At 37.9% G+C, this 21,840-nt stretch overlaps 2 protein-coding genes across 3 annotated transcripts in view; one reads left to right on the top strand and one right to left on the bottom strand.

The window, feature by feature from the left end:
• The window catches only part of LOC110450131 (transforming growth factor-beta receptor-associated protein 1-like), a 44,906-nt gene extending 35,896 nt beyond the window's left edge, over positions 1-9,010 (top strand). The window contains exon 22 of the mRNA XM_021497410.1: positions 7,113-9,010. Coding sequence (XP_021353085.1) covers positions 7,113-7,254 — 142 coding nt within the window. The 3' untranslated portion in view covers positions 7,255-9,010. The remainder of the gene's footprint in view (positions 1-7,112) is intronic.
• Positions 9,011-10,143: 1,133 nt separating this feature from the next.
• The window catches only part of LOC110450132 (Na(+)/H(+) exchange regulatory cofactor NHE-RF1-like), a 28,827-nt gene continuing 17,130 nt past the window's right edge, over positions 10,144-21,840 (bottom strand). For both annotated transcript variants that reach the window (XM_021497412.1, XM_021497413.1), the window contains exons 4-5: positions 16,616-16,644; positions 10,144-15,737 (exon numbers count right to left, since the gene is read on the bottom strand). In XM_021497412.1, the coding sequence (XP_021353087.1) occupies positions 15,534-15,737; positions 16,616-16,644 (233 nt within the window). In that variant the 3' untranslated portion in view covers positions 10,144-15,533. The remainder of the gene's footprint in view (positions 15,738-16,615; positions 16,645-21,840) is intronic.

The raw sequence follows: 21,840 nt of genomic DNA, 5'->3' as shown, positions 1-21,840 counted from the left end.
TGACTGGATAGTGGGCCAATCTGTCCCCTGAAACACTGACTGGATAGTGGGCCAATCTGTCCCCTGAAACACTGACTGGATAGTGGGCCAATCTGTCCCCTGAAACACTGACTGGATAGTGGGCCAATCTGTCCCCTGAAACACTGACTGGATAGTGGGCCAATCTGTCCCCTGAAACACTGACTGGATAGTGGGCCAATCTGTCCCCTGAAACACTGACTGGATAGTGGGCCAATCTGTCCCCTGAAACACTGACTGGATAGTGGGCCAATCTGTCCCCTGAAACACTGACTGGATAGTGGGCCAATCTGTCCCCTGAAACACTGACTGGATAGTGGGCCAATCTGTCCCCTGAAACACTGACTGGATAGTGGGCCAATCTGTCTCCTGAAACACTGACTGGATAGTGGGCCAATCTGTCCCCTGAAACACTGACTGGATAGTGGGCCAATCTGTCCCCTGAAACACTGACTGGATAGTGGGCCAATCTGTCCCCTGAAACACTGACTGGATAGTGGGCCAATCTGTCCCCTGAAACACTGACTGGATAGTGGGCCAATCTGTCCCCTGAAACACTGACTGGATAGTGGGCCAATCTGTCCCCTGAAACACTGACTGGATAGTGGGCCAATCTGTCCCCTGAAACACTGACTGGATAGTGGGCCAATCTGTCCCCTGAAACACTGACTGGATAGTGGGCCAATCTGTCTCCTGAAACACTGACTGGATAGTGGGCCAATCTGTCCCCTGAAACACTGACTGGATAGTGGGCCAATCTGTCTCCTGAAACACTGACTGGATAGTGGGCCAATCTGTCCCCTGAAACACTGACTGGATAGTGGGCCAATCTGTCTCCTGAAACACTGACTGGATAGTGGGCCAATCTGTCCCCTGAAACACTGACTGGATAGTGGGCCAATCTGTCTCCTGAAACACTGACTGGATAGTGGGCCAATCTGTCCCCTGAAACACTGACTGGATAGTGGGCCAATCTGTCTCCTGAAACACTGACTGGATAGTGGGCCAATCTGTCCCCTGAAACACTGACTGGATAGTGGGCCAATCTGTCTCCTGAAACACTGACTGGATAGTGGGCCAATCTGTCCCCTGAAACACTGACTGGATAGTGGGCCAATCTGTCCCCTGAAACACTGACTGGATAGTGGGCCAATCTGTCCCCTGAAACACTGACTGGATAGTGGGCCAATCTGTCCCCTGAAACACTGACTGGATAGTGGGCCAATCTGTCCCCTGAAACACTGACTGGATAGTGGGCCAATCTGTCCCCTGAAACACTGACTGGATAGTGGGCCAATCTGTCCCCTGAAACACTGACTGGATAGTGGGCCAATCTGTCCCCTGAAACACTGACTGGATAGTGGGCCAATCTGTCTCCTGAAACACTGACTGGATAGTGGGCCAATCTGTCCCCTGAAACACTGACTGGATAGTGGGCCAATCTGTCTCCTGAAACACTGACTGGATAGTGGGCCAATCTGTCCCCTGAAACACTGACTGGATAGTGGGCCAATCTGTCTCCTGAAACACTGACTGGATAGTGGGCCAATCTGTCCCCTGAAACACTGACTGGATAGTGGGCCAATCTGTCTCCTGAAACACTGACTGGATAGTGGGCCAATCTGTCCCCTGAAACACTGACTGGATAGTGGGCCAATCTGTCTCCTGAAACACTGACTGGATAGTGGGCCAATCTGTCCCCTGAAACACTGACTAGATATAAAGTGGGCCAATCTGTCTCCTAAACAACTGACTGGATAGTGGGCCAATCTGTCTCCTGAAACACTGGCTGGATAGACGGCGAATCTAACCCCTGAAACAATGGCTAGATAGTGGGCCAATTCGTCTCCTAAAACACTGGCTAGATATATATAGTGGGCCAATCTGTCCCCTAAAACACTCATTGATTATTATGGGTGCATCTTTCCTCTCTGCCTGTCTCCCAAAACACTGACTGGATATAGTAGGCCAATTTGTCTCTTAAAACACTGGCTGAATAATGAGAGCATCTTATCCCCTTTCTCCTCAACCACTAGCTGGATGGCTGGATAGTAGGCCAATCCATTTCTTAAAACACTGGCTGGATATATAGTTGGCCAGACTCTAGATCTGTGTCCCCTAAAACACTGATTGGATAGTGGGTCAGTCTGTTCACTAAAACACTGACTGGATAGTGGGCCAAAATGTCCCCTGAAACACTGACTGGATAGTGGGCCAATCTGTCCCCTGAAAAACTGACTGGATAGTGGGCCAGTCTGTCCCCTGAAAAACTGGCTGGATAATGGGCCAGTCTATCCCCTAAAACACTTGCTGGATAGTGGGTCAGTGTATCACCTAAAACACTTAAACAACTGACTGGATATTGGGCCAATCTGTCTCCTGAAACACTGACTGGATAGTGGGCCAGTCTGTCCCCTGAAAAACTGGCTGGATAATGGGCCAGTCTATCCCCTAAAACACTTGCTGGATAGTGGGTCAGTGTATCACCTAAAACACTGACTGAATAGTGGGGCAGTCTGTCCCCTAAATCCCTGGCTGGATAGTGGTCCAGTCTATCCCCTACAACACTGACTGAATAGTAGGCCAGTCTGTCCCCTAAAACACTGACTGGATAGTGGGCCATTCTGTCCCCTGAAAAACTGGCTGGATAATGGGCCAGTCTATCCCCTAAAACACTTGCTGGATAGTGGGGCAGTGTATCACCTAAAACACTGACTGAATAGTGGGCCAGTCTGTCCCCTAAAACACTGACTGGATAGTGGGCCATTCTGTCCCCTGAAAAACTGGCTGGATAATGGGCCAGTCTATCCCCTAAAACACTTGCTGGATAGTGGGTCAGGGTATCACCTAAAACACTGACTGAATAGTGGGCCAGTCTGTCCCCTAAACCACTGGCTGGATAGTGGTCCAGTCTATCCCCTAAAACACTGACTGAATAGTAGGCCAGTCTGTCCCCTAAAACACTGACTGAATAGTAGGCCAGTCTGTCCCCTAAAACACTGACTGAATAGTGGGCCAGTCTGTCCCCTAAAACACTGACTGGATAGTGGGCCATTCTGTCCCCTGAAACACTGACTGGATATAAAGTGGGCCAATCTGTCTCCTGAAACACTGACTGGATAGTAGGTCAATCTGTCTCCTGAAACACTGGCTGGATAGTGGGCCAATCTGTCTCCTGAAACACTGGCTACATATTGGGACAATTTGTTCCCTATACACCGGCTGGATAGTGAGACAATAGGATAAACGGTCGCCAGATAAATGACTCTTGATTTGACTTAAGTCTATATATATATAATGTAGCCATCTTGAATGTATTGATAAATGGGAGAGTAAAGCACACTAATCGGTGATTGAATATTGAAGGCATGTTTTAAAGTTTTTAACTGAACATTTGTCTTGTAACATATCTGTATAGATCTTACCCATCCTAGCTCATCGATCTGGCAAAACGCCAAATCAGATTATACCACAGTGCATTGTGTATTATCTTTTACTAAAGGTCAACAAACCATCTCAATGAATCATATTAGTAAAATCCTGTACTTCAAAGGATCATCTTGAATTCCTTTACATGTATAATATTTGAGTTTTTATCATTTTTTTGAAAATATACATTATACATTATAATTATACCGAAATAGAATGATAGCACACAATAAAGATGATCAGACTTATATGCCATTGTTGTCATCTGCTTCAGTCACTCGTAGCTCTCTCTTGGTGCCCCTTTCTCATTTCCTCAAGAGAGGCTCTGAAACGCGATCTTTTATTTCCCTGCCATGACATCAGTATGATACAATCAGATATATTGTATATCAGTTGATTTATATGTGATGCAAATTTCATGAATTTGTTCAAAAATGAAATTCCAACATTTCAATTTTCACATTTTACTTATAGTAAATGCATGTGATATTTTGGAATTGTTATATTTTGGAATATAACAATAAGTTTACTTTCTTGTTTTATCAATTTAATCATATTGCAAAAATATCTGATACGGGATACAATATTTTGTGATAAGTTACTGTTAAGCTAACCAGGCTTTTAAAATCTTTCCCAAGGTGTATCAAGCATCATTATCTCCAGGAAATGTTACCTTAGTAAGGTAATATTTTTATCTGTGATATTTATAAAATTATCGAAGCAGGTAAAATGTCAATGTATAAATTTCCTTGTATCTTAATTAATCTCCTTTAAGGTGTTAAACACCAGTAATCGTAGTTCTGCAGACGCTTCTGAAAAAAAAGGAATCTAAAATCTTGCATAACAAATCTGGATGCATCAAGGTATGGCTATACCTTGCTGACGATGCACTTTTCATAGTAAACATATAACAAGGACATAGCTCTATCCTCAATAGACAAATCTCCATAAGTACAGTTTTTGCTCCGATATTTGATATCCTTGGGGAACTTTAATGAATAAACTATATATAGCTAGTGCAGGTAAACTTTGACAGGTGCATGTGTATACTGGCAGGGATGTTAGGTATTTACTGATAGGTACACTCTCACAGGTATGATAGGTATTTACTGATGGGGACACTCTCACAGGTATATTTATGTATACAAGTGCATGTGTATACTGACAGGTATGATAGGGATTTACTGATAGATACACTCTCCCAGGGATATTTATGTATACAGGGGCATGTGTATACTGACAGGTATGATAGGTATTTACTGATAGGTACACTCTCACAGGTATGATAGGTATTTACTGATGGGTACACTCTCACAGGTATGATAGGTATTTACTGATGGGGACACTCTCACAGGTATATTTATGTATACAAGTGCATGTGTATACTGACAGGTATGATAGGTACTGATAGGGACACTCTCACAGGTATATTTATGTATACAAGTGCATGTGTATACTGACAGGTATGATAGTTACTGATAGGTACACTCTCACAGGTATATTTATGTATACAGGTGCATGTGTATACTGACAGGTATGATAGGTACTGATAGGTACACTCTCACAGGTATATTTATGTATACAGGTGCATGTGTATACTGGCAGGTATGATAGGTATTTACTTATAGATACACTCTCACAGGTATATTTATGTATACAGGTGCATGTGTATACTGACAGGTATGATAGGTATTTACTGATAGGTACACACTCACAGGTATATTTATGTATACAGGTGTAGTTTATGTGTATATAGATGTATTTTAAGTGTATGTTTAGAATTAAAATAAATATTGTTTGAACATTTTAATGTAGTTATAAATATTCATATCATTTTGTTATTTTTCAGTATATAGGATACATTTTTACGTTAGAGTCAGACAGAGGTATAATACAGACAGATATTCGTAGAGAGGTTTTTGTCTGCATTTGATTGATGAATGCAAGATCCTGTTCCTAATGGGAAATTTGTGTGTTATGAAGGTTCTTTGTTTGTAAGAGGGCCACGGTGGCTAATAGTGGTTAAAGCGTCTGACATGCTGCTACCACTAGCCCTCCACCACTGGGTCGCGGGTTCGAGACCTACATGGAGCAGTGACCAGGTACTGGCCGTAGGTCGGTGGTTTTTTCTGGGAACTCCGGCTTTCCTCCACCACCAAAACCTGGCATGTCCTTTAATGACCATAGCTGTTGAAAGGACATTAAACACAAACAAATCAAACAAATCTATGTGTGTCTGATGTTGTGAAGGGCCTGGGTGCTAATCTAATGATGGCCATTCTGAATAAAATAACTAAAATATAGAAGAACAGGTATACTGAAATCATTTGAACACATAAAACTCCACAATGACGTGGTGATCTCCTCCACTCTGTGATATACAGTGTGTAAGTATATATATTGGTCATAGTTCAGAAGGTTAATCAGTAAGACTTTACTTAATTCTGAACTCTTTGGTACACTACCTGTAACATTGGAGGATGTCCTGGAATCAGCTGGTCTGTCTGTCTGTCCTTTCATCCATAAACACACGGTAACTAGATGTTCAGGTTCTATCAGATTTCCTTTGTAGAGTTGATCATCACAATAATGTGTTGTTGTACAGTGTATCTGGCATACCGATTCAATAATTTTGGCAGTTATTGCCCCTTTATTGCAGTAGATACCAGTAATACAGTTTTGTTTGGAAAAGTGTTCATTGATAACTTTTCATTTAATTATACCCCCGCTTTGACGAAGTCTGGGGTATATAGTGTATGCTTCGTCCGTCGTCCTTGTGTCCGTTCGTCTGTGCGTCCATCCGTCCGAAAGGTTTCCGGAGCATATCTCCCGTACTATTTCACCTACGGTTATGAATCTTGGTTTGTGGGTACATGCATGGAAGGCGGAATGTCGCGTACCATATGTAGGTCGCTGTGACCTCTACCATGACCTCTGACCTACATAATCTCATCAGAAAGGTTTCCGGAGCATATCTCCCGTACTTTTTCACCTACGGTTATGAATCTTGGTTTGTGGGTAATTGCATGGAAGGCGGTGTGTCGCTTACCATATGTAGGTCACTGTGACCTCTACCGTGACCTCTGACCTACGTAACGTGAGCCTTGCAGCATATAAACTCTTCACTTGATTCTTCCTATCCACATGCCCATCACTCCCACCAATTCCTGATTAATCAAATCGGGGGTATTCACGAAGGCTCCCCTTCGAGAACATCTAGTTTCATTAATTTTGTTAGGGTTAGTCACCACCATTAATTTTGTTAGGGTTAGTCACCACCATTAATTTTGTTTGGGTCAGTCACCACCATTAATTTTGTTAGGGTCAGTCACCACCATTAATTTTGTTAGGGTTAGTCACCACCATTAATTTTGTTAGGGTTAGTCACCACCATTAATTTTGTTAGGGTGAGTCACCACCATTAATTTTGTTAGGGTTAGTCACCACCATAGATATGTGTATGTGTATGTCTATAAACATTCTGCTCCAATTATTTTTTTGAAGGAAGCTGATTAGCAGGGTGAATTTCAGTCAGACTTCAATTCACAGTTCTAGTATGAATGATGTGTGCTACTGATACATTGTTATATAATGTTTACTAATGTAACATTGTCTCCTTTGTAATACAATACTCGATACTAAATCTGTTTTTCTCTATTTTTCAGGATGTGTGCTATGTGTAATCGGGCTTTCGGTGACACCTCTTTCGTGCGATATCCCAATGGAGTTGTGACACACGTACATTGTGCTAAAAATAAACATGTGTGCCCTGTGACGGGTAAACTTTTCAGTACCAAACAATCCTGATAGTACTTACGTCATCACTGAACAATCCATATAGCAAAGTACCAGGAAAAACCTCGCAATCCACTAGTATCAAATTTCATTAGATTATGTAATTAATTATATGCTTAGTAAAAGGTTTCAAATTCAAATCTTTTGGGGAAAAAAGCAGAAATGTGATTATTTTTGTTTATATCATTTGAAGGTTATCATTTGAATGCCTAAACATGTATATTCTAAATTGCTTTTTTTAAGTGTTCATCGAGAAGAAGTATCTCAAATTTAAAATTTAGCTAAACATGTTCTACAAACTAGTGAAATTTGATACAAGCGAGTTCCTAATGTCACCCACAGTCGAGGTCTAAATCGAGGCCTAAATGAAATCATTGATAGAAGTTACTCTGCAGGAGAAATAGTGGTGGCCTCTGTATCCTCTCCGGCAAGTGAGGCTGGATTGATGTGAAATAGCCAGAGTCGGAATAAAGTGCAATAGATAAGACAGACTCGTTGTTCTGGTTCTGGTCCAAACCATAGGGGGAAATAGTTTTGACTGTTATCTGTAAAGATATCAAACTACTGGTGTTTTGCCTGATCAGTGAATATTAAATGCTTCCTTAGGTTACCTGTAATCAAGTTTCTGTAAACTGGGACAAACTGCATGATGTTGTCTGCGAACCTATTATAACTGTAATAGACAATATTTTATGAGACTAAATTTGATTACATGTCAGCCGTTCAGAGTTTGCTAGGCAAGAGTAAGAAATGTTGACCAGATGGTAGTATACTGTTATAGAATGGACACAAACACAAGGGAAATAGTCGTTTTATTGTCTCTGAAAGGCAAACTATTTCCCTGAAGACAAAGGATGAGGGAAATAGTTTGTCTTGAAGGGACAATAATATGACTGTAACCTGAAAGCTCAGCCTTTAACTGTTTTTATCATACATAAAAACTCGTCCTGTAGATTTTGCTTGAGTAGACTTTTCGCTATTGTTTGTAAACAAGGTGGTCTGCTGCAGGGAGGAAAACCTGGCTGAGGAGAACCAGAAGCATGTTTTACCTATGTTCGGAAATCCAAACATTAAATGTCTCATTACACTGTTACTAAGCACACAGGCGTTTTGAAAAAAATAGTATTCCAAGCCACAAGATGTTCAAAAAACTAATTGTGAGCCATATCTACTTTTAATTATTGTCAGCAGTTGTGTTCCGATCAGTTGATATCAAAATGGGGGGTCAAAGTCCAATACTAGCTCCGCCCTCCTCTCACCTGATTGGCTAAGTCCTTGCAGCATAATAACATTGAGCGGGCAGGGCGATTGGCATGTAATATTACTATAATGTATTGATTGGTTTGTTATGAGGGAAGTAGTCATGAAACTTTAGCCTGGTAAACTGAGCTATTTCCTTGGAAAATAACATGTATATCAATAGCATTAATGTTGTATACGTTTACTTTTAAAGGGACAAATACATGAAGGAGAAGTAATGTAAACTGTTGACTGGCATGGAATGATTTCTTTGTAATTTTCCTAGGAAGACAGTCAAGATTTTTAAGTAGAGATTCAGGTAATAACTAAAATTTTATGAAATTACAGTGTAACCATCAGAGCAGGATTTGACTGGAATGAAATATGCAGGGTCTAGTTTACAGGGGGTCCTGTTTATGCAGTCAGTGATTAAGGGCATCAATAATGTGTTTGTATATGTATGTTTAAATTAATATACTTTGAAATTTAGCGCAGATGTAAAAACAGAAAATAAAAAAAAAATCCTCAATTTTGATGCTTATTTTTAATCATTTACAATGAACGTCATCTAGTGGTGAATATTGCACCCAGAAAGAACACATTTTGCGGGAATAACCAACACAGAAAAATAGAACTACTGGAATGAACATAGTAATAATGATTTTTTCATCTTTAAGTCGACATGCATGCTACAATGCATAGCCCTTTCAACAAGAATCGGAGACCGATTGGAAAAAAAGAAATGTCCGTCAGGCAGCCATATTGGATTTATATAGTTATTTCTCAAATTCAACAAGTACCGGCTAAGTGAGGTTCCTCTTGGTAATTAAATGTGTATACAATTTTCAGACTGTTTGAAAGAACAAGATGGCTTCTTTAGGTGGGCAGTTCTGAATTTGACTGTGTAAGTTCTCATCCCTCAGAGATTACGTTTAGAGAGCTTTTTTCCAATTTTTAATCTGGTTCACCTTGATCCAAAAGTTGTGCATGTTCTATTTTGGAACTAATTACAAGAACAAGATCGATGTCAACTTTTAATTTTATTTTCATTATTTCTCAGGAAGTACTTTTTTCAAGCATCATTCCAGTAAATGGGTCTACATGGTGATATTCCATTTGTTGTGACCCAATCTTCATCCTCCGTCAACATTTTCACATCTTCTCCAAAAGCAAAGCGCCATTATCTTCAGTAAGATTCATCAGTTTGGAAGTATGTAGTATCCAAGTTTTACTTGATAAACAAATAATTTAGGTATTAAACGTGTTGCAAAGTTTCAAGTCCGACTGGTCCCTTTGTCAAGCTATGACTGAGTGAGCGATTTGTATTGTCTACCTGTACAACGATGTGACAAAATTGTATATTTAATTTGTTAATCAACCCTGGACATTAGATCGATAGAAAGTGTATACACTTTAATTTGTATCCAATGGCTACTGGTAGGGTGTAGATCTAGCACCCTCTTCTGTTGGGTCAGTATCGGGTCATACAGATGACTCAGATGGTGTCCCCCCTCGTCTCTGTTTGTTTTGAGTTTTCCACAGCACCCAATTCAACTCAATGTGGATAGGACTATCCTTGGCAAACAAGAATCAGGAGCTGTAAAAATGAGGACTCCGATACCCTGGGACCAGGTACAATTTAAAAAATACAAGACAAGAAAATTGGGCTTTATTTTTATGGTTTATTTGTACCAAAATATAACATTTTGTTCCTGGAATATATCTGGTGTGTTCACACAAGATTATAACCGTACACATATATTGTATATAGATATAGTAGACTGTATAACAGATGTCTTCTATTTACATTCATCACAGTAGTTCTTTTACAAAATACTTCAATGAAAAAGCTATCATTTCTAAATTTTCATAAATTCATAACTGAAAGAAAGTCAAAATCTACCAGGAATATTTTCTTCACAAAACGAATACGATGAGAAACAATGATTTTCTGGCTCTACATGAATAATTTGTCAACGTTAGCTTTTTTTTCCTTCTTGAGGAACAAATCACATAAACGATATTAAATTACCAGGTAATGTACTTCAAAATTAATTATGTAAATATAATATAAAGGATGCTCTGGTCCATATTCAACCCCGACAACAATAGTTGTCTATAAAGCACAGTATGCTAAGCACAGGTTAACGGTACATACCACTGTACAGTCAACAATTCAATGTATAATTACCAATCTTTACAGGTCGAAAAGTTCGCAAAGTTGTTCCCGGATTTTTTTCACCAGGTTTTAAGTTCATCTAGAGTAAAAACTTCATAAAATTAAGGAAATTGATGATGCTACAATCCTGACAGTCAGAAGTGTGGTATATCTGTTATTGTCATACCTGGATGGATGTTGTGATGTTTTAGCATTCAACAAGAATTTGCAATTTGTTATGAAAATAAACCAAATCAAACCTGGTGTAAAAATTAGCAATAATACAGTGAAGCAGTCTGTACAGAGCTGATACTCATCAAAAACAATAATGTCTCATGATTCCAGCACACAACCTTCGACGGAGCACGAACAATGCATCCACTGATTAAATATACAATCACATTTTACTTGGACGAAGTTCTGTGAGATAAGTATGCAATATATACAAGTGAAAACTTAATATTTGTTACACATGATTACACCGATGTAAAAGCGGAACAATTATTGCTGTAATATTGAGATATGGCGATGAAATACACAGAAAACCTGATTGTAACAAAACTCTGATGTGATCATGACTACAAATAGCGGATTAGTTCCCCAATTCACTCCGACTTGCTGGGTTATTATGTCCGAGTTTATCTTGACTTTTAAGTTGTACCTATGATAACGGTATGTAGAACAGCTATATTTCACACCTATTTTATCTTGCAAACTGACCTTTTTTCACCTATCTCCTTCGACATCTATCCACAATTCTCTTAGCATGTCTCTTATTGATATGGAAATAATTGTTAAACACTTGAATTTGTGAATGTCGCCCAATAAAAACGAAGTTGAATCAAATATGTAAAATATAATTCTCGATTGTCCAAGTTCTGATTAAAATGGTTTACCAGTAAATTGTGTTTACTACACTGAAGTAAATAACTAAACTAGCCTTTTATCGAATTCCACAAAAAAATTTTTTTTTGGCAAATTCATCAAGTGTGTGTCTCTCCAAAATACAATATTAATTGTTACACTATTAGCCTTTCCGTTCGTCTAATTACTATGTCCGTCCTGAATAGGTGTGTATGTAAAAAGATGACGAGTGCAGAGTAATCGGTATCACTGTACTGGGGATACGACTTGTGGAGGAAGAAATTAGATATTTAACTACATCTACACACAGTTTAATGGACTTGTCGATTTAGTCGGTACATGCATGCAACACATGAGTGGAAAAGACTTTTATAAATCTGGAATGTACAGTACAATGTACTTCATGTACTATCAAAATTGATTTGACCAAAACACTACCAGGTATTTGAACACATGTCTTTCACATTCAAAATGATTTTGTTGAAATGATCAAAACAAATTAATCTATGGCAAATAAGTGGCATAATATGTCCCGATACTCACAGTAGTTAGTTAGCAACTGTCCGTGGGTTTAATTTCTGTCCAGCATTTTATCAAAAATTAAAATCAAATGTTACAAGTGACATGTGTGAGGCATATAACCTTGTGCTGTGATTGGTATATATATATATCCTGTGCTTTACCAGTATCAATGTCTATATATAGCAAACATCAATAGCTTTTTTAATCTAAAATCAACTATATTAATACTCCAGGGTATAGTATATAAACTGTTAATGATATAACTGTGTACAGGAGTAAATATAGAACTACGTGCAGGCAGTGCCCCGCTTCACCTGTGTTTTTATCGTTTCTGAGATTTTTAAGCAGACATTAGATGTTTTTCTCACAAATCACACATCAATTTCTTTTGATTGCCAGGACATTGACAAAAACTTATCAGGAAAACTGCTGCTTTAAATACAAAGATAAATCTGTATTTTCGATTGCTAGCATAAACTAGATCAAGCCTCATTTTCCTCAAACATTATCATTGACTTCACGAGCTTCATTTACTAGTTGTACAGTATAAAGCTATATTATTTCAAATGGGATTTATGTTAGATTTGTTTAGTGTTGTCCTTGGACATCTCGGGGGAAGAATTGACTGAATAATAGATGTCTGCTCTCAAGAATTGAGAAAAACAGATGAAGCGGGATAGACTACAATGTATATCAACAAACATGACAAGAAAATGAGACAACTTTTGCATTTTTAAACAATGATAAAAATGACCTTGAAAAAATACAATATATTAACCAAGTATGGCTGTCGACAAATATCTGTAGATTGGTAGTGTTTGAATGAAAGCATTAATATGTGTGGACGTTAAGACAACCTTGTTATTTACATTCATATGACACTGGTTATAAGAATGACCCTACCGTACAAAAATTAGCAATCATTTCAACCAAATACAGAGTAAAAAAAAATGCCATAGAAGTTATAAATGGCAATCTAACAGCTGGTCAAGGTATAGATCATAAGGATTATGTAAATAAGTATACAAAACTATCCATAACTATCCAAGTAATTTTGTTATAATATCCCACTAACCAAGTTTGAATGTTATCACAACGACTTCGCCATCACCGCTTACAATTCACCTGAGGCGTGATTATGACTTCCAGGATCAGCACATACATTGTCACCTGGGCGTAGTACATGTATCATCCTTAGTAAACACTGAGACACATCTATAATAGTCATTTAAATTCAAACATTTTTCACAAGAATTTATCATAGCATGTCCTATAATTACATACACTACACAATAATCTGATATTTGGCATTAACATAATGAGCATTGCTATAAAGACTCTGGGATTTTCTTTTATATGTGGCCTGTCCAAATCTCATCTCGCCCAGACTACAGGGCCAAACCTAATGATCAGTTTTAACCTCAGCTCGGCTGGACTACAGGACTAAATGTTTCTTTTTACTGGCCAGTCCCTACCTCGGCCAGACCACAGGACTGAAACTCCTATAATCACTAACCTGTAACAACTTTATTTCGGTTAGAAAACAGGGCCAAAATCTTCTCCCAGATCTGCTGGTGTGCAGATTAAACAGAAAAAACTATAGTGTGTGACTGAGAATGATTCTTTTTCCTGGTTTTAATGCATAATCATGACACTGAAAATAACCTCAGATCAATGTATAAATGAAATGCTTCCGTTTGTGACGGTCCACAAATGCTGTTAAAAGTAAAGTTACTTGATATTAGGAGCTGCTGTTGTTGGAATGTACCCGAATTTGGTTCCTACAACCAAATACTGGCAGTCTAGGTCAACAAGTTGGTCCATGCTTAATGTAACCGATCATGACTTCTCATTGGTTACAGTAAAAGCAAGCTGAAGTTACGTTGAGGAATAGATCCATTTCCTATCTCATTTCCTAAGTACCTCATTACAGGCAAGACACTTTATTTTGAAAATTATATCCTACCACAAATTCCACATAGAGCGAAGGTTGATGTTCTGATTATAAGCCAAAAAAAAATACTTCAGGATCTGCATAATACACAAGGAAACCAGTATCTTATGGAGAAGATGCCATGATGTTGTCAACTGAATAAATTAGCACTATAACGCTTTGAAGGTAAACAGGAACAGGACAAAACGCATATGAAATTTCCCAGAAGAGTGGGTTAACAGAATGTTTGCCATGTGTTTGTTACGCTTTCATCTTCATTTTACCCTATACCCAATCTTCAGAACATGCATGTGTTTTTCCACAACAATTGGTAACGTACATTGGGTAAAACTAACAAAGCACTATGACGAAGCACAGTAAAATGGGGTTTACGATTTGTAAACTGGACACATCTATGGTCGAGCTTAAATGTATGTGTTGCCCTCGACTCCATTACACAACCGTACTGTAGACTACATGTATTTCATGTGGTGTTCATTGCTAGTGTTAATTCACATTAGGGATTGAACATAAATTCAAGAATCGGGAAAACATATTTATAAATGAAGTGCATATTACTGTCCTTCCAAAATAAGTGCAGAAATAATTGGTTCACGAAATTGGGTGTTCACAGAATATACAGAATTGTACATGTACATTACCTGCAAATACCCAGATTCTATTTCAAACATCATGACCATCTTTGCCTTAAGGATGAACTGCAATAGGAAATGGATCTATTTTTCTATGTACAAGGATTAAGTATGAATATTAGGCAATGTTAATGTTCTTAGCCGTACAGAATGGTGATGGATGTAGACAAAAATGTCGTAAAACATGGCATAAAGGATTCATCTACCGATACAACATTCAACCGAGAGTTGGTCATTTTCTGACAATACCTGTCCCGATTCAGCCTAGCTTCACCAAGAGTCTATCCAGCAGTTCATGTGAATACTAAGTATAAGGTGTTATCACAACGCCTGAAATCTATATTTGGTACCAAAGGTCATACATGGCACCAAGGGCCATACATAACTCCGTAAATTTTACTTAAGGTCATACAGAAATCCATAAATCTTACCATAGCCGTACAAAAATTCTGTCAATCTTACAATTATTAGTCATACATGTACAGAAATCCATACATTCGATACAGGAAACTGTAAATCTTGCTGTATACACCTACATCATACTAGTATGTACAACATCTGTAATGCAGACTTTGACCACAAAGAAACATATAACTATACTTGTATGAAATACATACAAACTGACAAATGTGACTGACGTACACCTACGTCCAATACAGCAACACCTATATACATTACGTCAGATACAGCAAAAATTCTACCTCACCATTACAGCTTTAATTCCTGTTCACCATGCGACAGATACAGCAAATATTACAGCTTTTATTTCTGTACACCTCACATCAGATACAGCAAGATTACAGCTTTCTGTATAGCACACATCAGAATACAGTAAGATTCATGTCTTTCTGTACACCTTACGTCTAACACAGTAAGGCCTACAGCTCACTTTAGACACAGTCTAGATCTGTTTATAAAGTGATCACAGTTTCTGGAAGGCCTCTAGCTTGGACTGGAAGGACATCTTGTTGTGTTTGGGGTCGGTCTTTTTCTTGCGAGCAAGCATCTCCCTCATCTCTTTGGCAGACATTTGGAGGCCCTGGGACAGGTCGGCAGGTTTGCCGTTAGTCTGGGGTGGAGCGGAGTTCACTGATGGGGTGGGAGCCATTTGTCGTTGTGGCTGAGACTACAATTACAAAATAACTTATAAGTATAGGGTTTAACGTCCTATCAACAGCTAAGCTCATTTAGGATGTTAACTTATAAGTACTTGAAAGATTTACCATTCTATGACATTGCCATTATATAACTCTATCAAATTGGAGTATTGTGATAAATATATTTCTTTTGTATATGACTCTTTAATAAAGTAAATTTGCAAGCTATGTATACTGAAAGTAAGAAATTCCAAACAATTTTTTATTGAAACTCTTCTTTGTTGAAGATACCTAGTGTACAGTGTGCGGGGACTCTTTAAGTTCACCTAAACAGTACTGCAGATTTAATGAAGTTTGTATACATGTATTTGAATTTTATGTAATTGAACATGACAATATAAATTAACTGGAAGATTCTGGCATTAATTTTTCTATGGGTAAAATACACTAATGTTATGAACTTGATGGACTGTATAATGCCACTTTTCTTGAAAACATACAACTTTACTTTTCCCCCATTCATGTTCAAAAGCTCTTTACAAAAGGCAGAAAGATGGATATCTTTGGAATAAACATGTACATATTTTTTCACTGTGAGGTATATACATTTTTAATTTTTAAAACAAATGATTTTTTGTTAAGTCATTTGGAAACCTGTGACATTGTATCATGATCTTTCATTAAAAGAATATCAAAACTAGAAAATGTCTGTAAGACATGATCAATGCCATGTGAAATTATATTAGTTTCCGTGTTTGATGTTCTATAAATAGTTACAATCACTTTGATCACAGGATGGGGCGGGATACGATATGGACATTGGCAACACTACCGATATATGCACCCCCCCCCCCACACACACACACACATTTTATGGTGGGTGGCATAAAAATAAATTTATACTTACAATTTCTGCCTGTCCATTGACTGGGGCAACTGTAACAAAAAAAAAAGGTCATGATCAGCCAAAGATATTCTTGTATCACTATTTATTTAACTACTTTTCATTCAAGTGAGGTTCAACCAAATCAATGCAAGCTGAAAAGGAAACATTGAGACGATCGAGTTTCATAAACCTGTTATCACTAGTCTTCAATGCCACTGTCTTACTACCATCTCTAGTCATCAATGTGACATCACAATTCCATGACATCAGATCTTTTGTCTTAATTCTAACCTACAATATTGTATAAGGACATACATGTATAAGAAGGTGTGTGCGAAAATATAACATGGGTGAGTTGCCTGCATAACACGGTGGCTCGTCACGTGATACCTGCATAACACGGTGGCTCGTCACGTGATACCTGCATAACACGGTGGCTCGTCACGTGATACCTGCATAACACGGTGGCTCGTCACGTGATACCTGCATAACACGGTGGCTCGTCACGTGATACCTGCATAACACGGTGGCTCGTCACGTGATACCTGCATAACACGGTGGCTCGTCACGTGATACCTGCATAACACAGTGGCTCGTCACGTGATACCTGTATAACACGGTGGCTCGTCACGTGATACCTGCATAACACGGTGGCTCGTCACGTGATACCTGCATAACACGGTGGCTTGTCACGTGATACATGTATAACACGGTGGCTCGTCACGTGATACCTGCATAACACGGTGGCTCGTCACTTGATACCTGCATAACACGCTAGCTCGTCACGTGATACCTGCATAACACGGTGGCTCGTCACGTGATACCTGCATAACAAAGTAGCTCGTTACGTGATAAATTATTATAACACTAACCTGTAATACAGTGACACCTTCTGTGTGTAGATATTAAATGTATATTTAGATTTATTACATATGTGCTGTCCATTTATCTGCACAGATGTTCCCAGTTTACATTATTTGTACATTACATATCAAACACACTGAATAAATACAGTATATCTGATCATGACAAGTCTTGGAGCATGTAAAAATTATTTTACAATCCGCTTTTGCACATTTATTGTATGTTACATGTATACATGTTGCATGTACACTGATGTAAAATGTGTTGAACTTACGGACATGTGTGTACCGTAAACCGATTTGATAAACCCCAACCAGATATTATGTTCTCTTGACCATGACTTCCAGGCCAAGGTCGCGAGTTGATATCAGAAGTTGCTTGTTCTGAACAAGATTAATTTTCAATAAATATTCAAAGACATGTGGGTAAAGATTGATTGTTCACTGTGAATACTGATTGTAGGAAAACGATCTCTTTATCACTAGAAAGAAAAGAATCTTTCAAAGCTTTCAAGTCTAACAAGCTGTAGTAATTAAATGAAGCTTCAGTTTCCTGTCCGACTGCGATTCTTTAACAGCATGTGTATTCATGGTATCCTGCAGCTAGACCTGTGGGTCAGGGATATGTAGCAAGTGGTAAATAAATGGACATATCTATATATACCAGAAAATTGCTGACACAGAAATGTCTCCATCCTGGTCATGTGTTGGTTGTTAACCTACACAGTAAACCGTTATCTGTATACACCTGGTAATAAATGGGATCCTGTACATGTCTACCTGATAAGGATATAGCCACACCTGTAAATTTCTAGTCTACATGTACACATGTGTACCTGATAAGTTATAGCCACTCCTGTATAAATATATATTTCCTAGCGGTCCATGCGTGTGCAACATGTAAATGTGCAATGTTGGGAAACGCTTTGAATTCAAGATTGATCATCACCATTTTTAAACGATCCACGCGTATGATTGAACATGATATTTGATTGATCACAAACTGTAAGGGTAACAAGTAATTTAATGATGGAATCAACAAAATGGATAAAATAAATGCTTTTGAACACCTTACTATATATTAAAAAAACATTGCAATGCAGTTGATGGTAATATTTCCTCTTATCAATGGCTCCAAACCATAATCAAAACCATAGAAAACTAGAACACTGACAGGTCAGTAAGGGCCCCGTCTTGTGGCAATATATCCCCCATAATCATCAAGAAGCGATCTGCCCATATGGCTGAGCTTGAAGTTTGACATTTGGACTTCAAAAAGAATCGCAAGGAAGCAAAATATACATTTTACATGTACTATGATGTGAGTCTAGTTTCCTTCCACCTCCATATTTGCTGGGCTAACAGAAATGTAAATACCAGTGCAACACTCATTTGTTAGCTTTGATTTGTTTTATTTCACCTTATAAACCTCCTCCATCAAGAGCCAGGGTCAAAGTCAGAGATCAACTTTGCCTTTGACCTTTGGACCCAAATGACCTTGACCATTAACCCAGTGACCCTGATCTTTGGTCAGTTGACTTATTCTTGAATTCAGACCAACATTGCTTCATAATGTCATAACAAAATGTTCATCAGTGAAAAATACAAAACTTGACCTTGACCCTTTGGACCCCGTGACCTGGACCTTTGGTCAATTGACTCTTTTTTTTTAATTCTAAGCAACATTGCTATAAAGTGTCATAGCGAAATGTTCACTAGTGAAAAGATACAAAATTTAACCTTGACCTTTGACCCAATGACCTTGACCTTTGGTCAGTCGACTCCTTGTTTAATTCTGATCAACTTTGCTTCATTATGTCATAACAAAATGTTCATCAGTGAAAAGATGCAAAATTTGACCTTGACCTTTGAATCTAATGACCTTGACTTTTTTTTACCTCAGTGCGTCTCTTTGTTTAAATCCGAACAACTTTGCTTCATAATGTCATAGCAAATGTTCACCAGTGAAAAGCTTCAAAATTTGACCTTGACCCCTGACCCGATGACCTTGACCTTAGGTCAGTTGACTCCTTGTTTAATTCTGATCAACTTTGCTTCATAATGTCATAACAAAATGTTCATCAGTGAAAAGATGTAAAATTTGACCTTGACCTTTGAACCTAATGACCTTGACCTTTGACCTTGACTTTTTACCTCAATGCATATTTTTGTGAACTGAACATCTTGACCAAGTTTCATGTACATCGGTCCATAGATACCAAAGTTATCAGCCAGGAACAAAATTTGTGGACGGACAGACGGACAGACAGACAGACAGACAGACAGACAGACAGAGTGATTACTATAGGGCACCCGTATCTCCGATACGGGGCCCTAATGATGACCTCATGATCGATAAGTTATAGTCAGAGTTAAAAAGACTGGACATCAAATAAATCAATTAACCAGAACAAAACTGTATTAGGATAAAACAGACCAATACTATGGTAACATACGAATGTAATGTACATTTATAACCTGGAGATAATTAGCTCAAGTGAGAAAAAACAGGTCTCCCATCATATTTGCTGTTTTACTTCAAAGTTTTCATCAACACATATATTTAATGGTTTTAAAGATATACATGTATGTACACTAGCTCGACAGATGACTTTTGACCTTGACCAAATTTGAGGCAGAAAGTTTACTTCAGCTCACAATGGCAGGGAGAACATTTACTTTGCACAACATTATGGACAACATTATGGACCAAGAATATTTAAGACCAAACAAAATGTATCCTAAGGTTGATCCCATAGTCAGAACTATCTTCTGGAGTATTGTTATCTAATGAGAGACTTTTTCAGACAAGTTTACATGTGTTAACATACTGGTACTATAATATAATGTACTTTTAGTTTATATCTCACATCAGTTTTAATACTTATTTGAAACTAACAACTAGTCAGTGGGGTTTTTTTGCTCAGTTTTACAGTCGATTAAGGCTGTATTTTCCCAAAATGACCAAAAATATATTCCCAATCCATAAAGGAGCAGTCACTGTTGTAAAATTGAGGTTAAAAATACACTCAACACCAAATTACGTTTAATTTATTATTCTTCATTTACTTTATAATTTACAGGAAAAAAATATCACGTATACATTTAGAATTTTAATGATGCTTTGAAAATAGTGAATTTATCTAGACAAATTCGGGAAATTTTAGGTTGGTGAGTGTTGATGGTATGTTTTACACTTGATAGAAACCTGAAATGTAATTATTTCGTGTGGACCAATCTTTAACATTAGCCCAGTTAGACTTGAGAAACCTGTTTATTTGGTGGTTTGATTGTACAGCTGATAGTCATGGTCAGATAGCCAGGGAATAGCACATACACATTCCGAGCTGGATTTTGTACCAGTCGGCATGGACACATTAACAAGAATTCAGATTAAGTAGCAAATAACTTATCCTGCCTTGAAAGCTTATCTGTAAACAGGCTTACTTATATTACAATGTGCAAGGTACATATTGTCTACACAGAAGATTCCCATCAAAAACAGGTCACAATTTCCAAACATTATAATACTATTTATATTTACTCTCTTTATTCCAAATTTGTCAATATTACTAACCCCTTAAGTCATTCATCCCTTAAGTTTCATAATGAACTGTTCCAACTTTTGAATTTGAAGAGTTCAAATGTGTCTTCAGGGGTGAATAAGTTAAGTAGCTTTTAACTTTATAAGAACTTCATATTTAGCAAAATTTAAGTTCAGCTATAGCAGCTGGAAGTCATTTGACCTTTGACCTAAATTTGAAATCATAACCTTGTCATGATCAGTGGGTCACATTATTACCACTCGCACACCACCTGGTGATGTTAATGGTATAGAGTAAACTGTGTCAGGGTATGAGATTTAGTATAATACTAGATGTAGGTGTACAACTAGGAAATTTGTTAACTTATCTCCGAAATACAAAAAATAGAGACGTCAAACAAGTTTCCATGATTTATATATATGCCTGACTGAAAAGGAACGAGTTTGGAACCTTTTATTGTCATGTGCATAAAATTATATTTATTTACACTCATCATCAACCAAACAAAACTGTATAACATGTCAATGCATAACATATCGTAAATCAACAGTAAACATTTGACATGTTTTGACATCATTGTATGGTTCCTTTCACCATTACATGAGAAATTGGCGATCTTTGACGTTACCAATGAACGATTTACAAAACAGAGTTGTTAAATTAAATGCAGCAGAATGATGGAGTATTCATAAATTCCAATAATAATAATAAATGCTATCAAATAATACTGACATGCTACCTAGTTTTGGTGTTAACAGAGTATAAAGGGCAGCACTGAAAACAAGACTCATCCTAATGTTTTTCGTTGTTCCTGATTTTTAAGATGGCCCCCTCATAC

This window comes from Mizuhopecten yessoensis, unplaced genomic scaffold, assembly GCF_002113885.1.
Source record: "Mizuhopecten yessoensis strain PY_sf001 unplaced genomic scaffold, ASM211388v2 scaffold4999.3, whole genome shotgun sequence".
Taxonomy (NCBI): Eukaryota; Metazoa; Mollusca; class Bivalvia; order Pectinida; family Pectinidae; genus Mizuhopecten; species Mizuhopecten yessoensis.
Note: the sequence above shows the minus strand (reverse complement) of the source record. Positions and strands in the feature narration are given on the sequence as shown.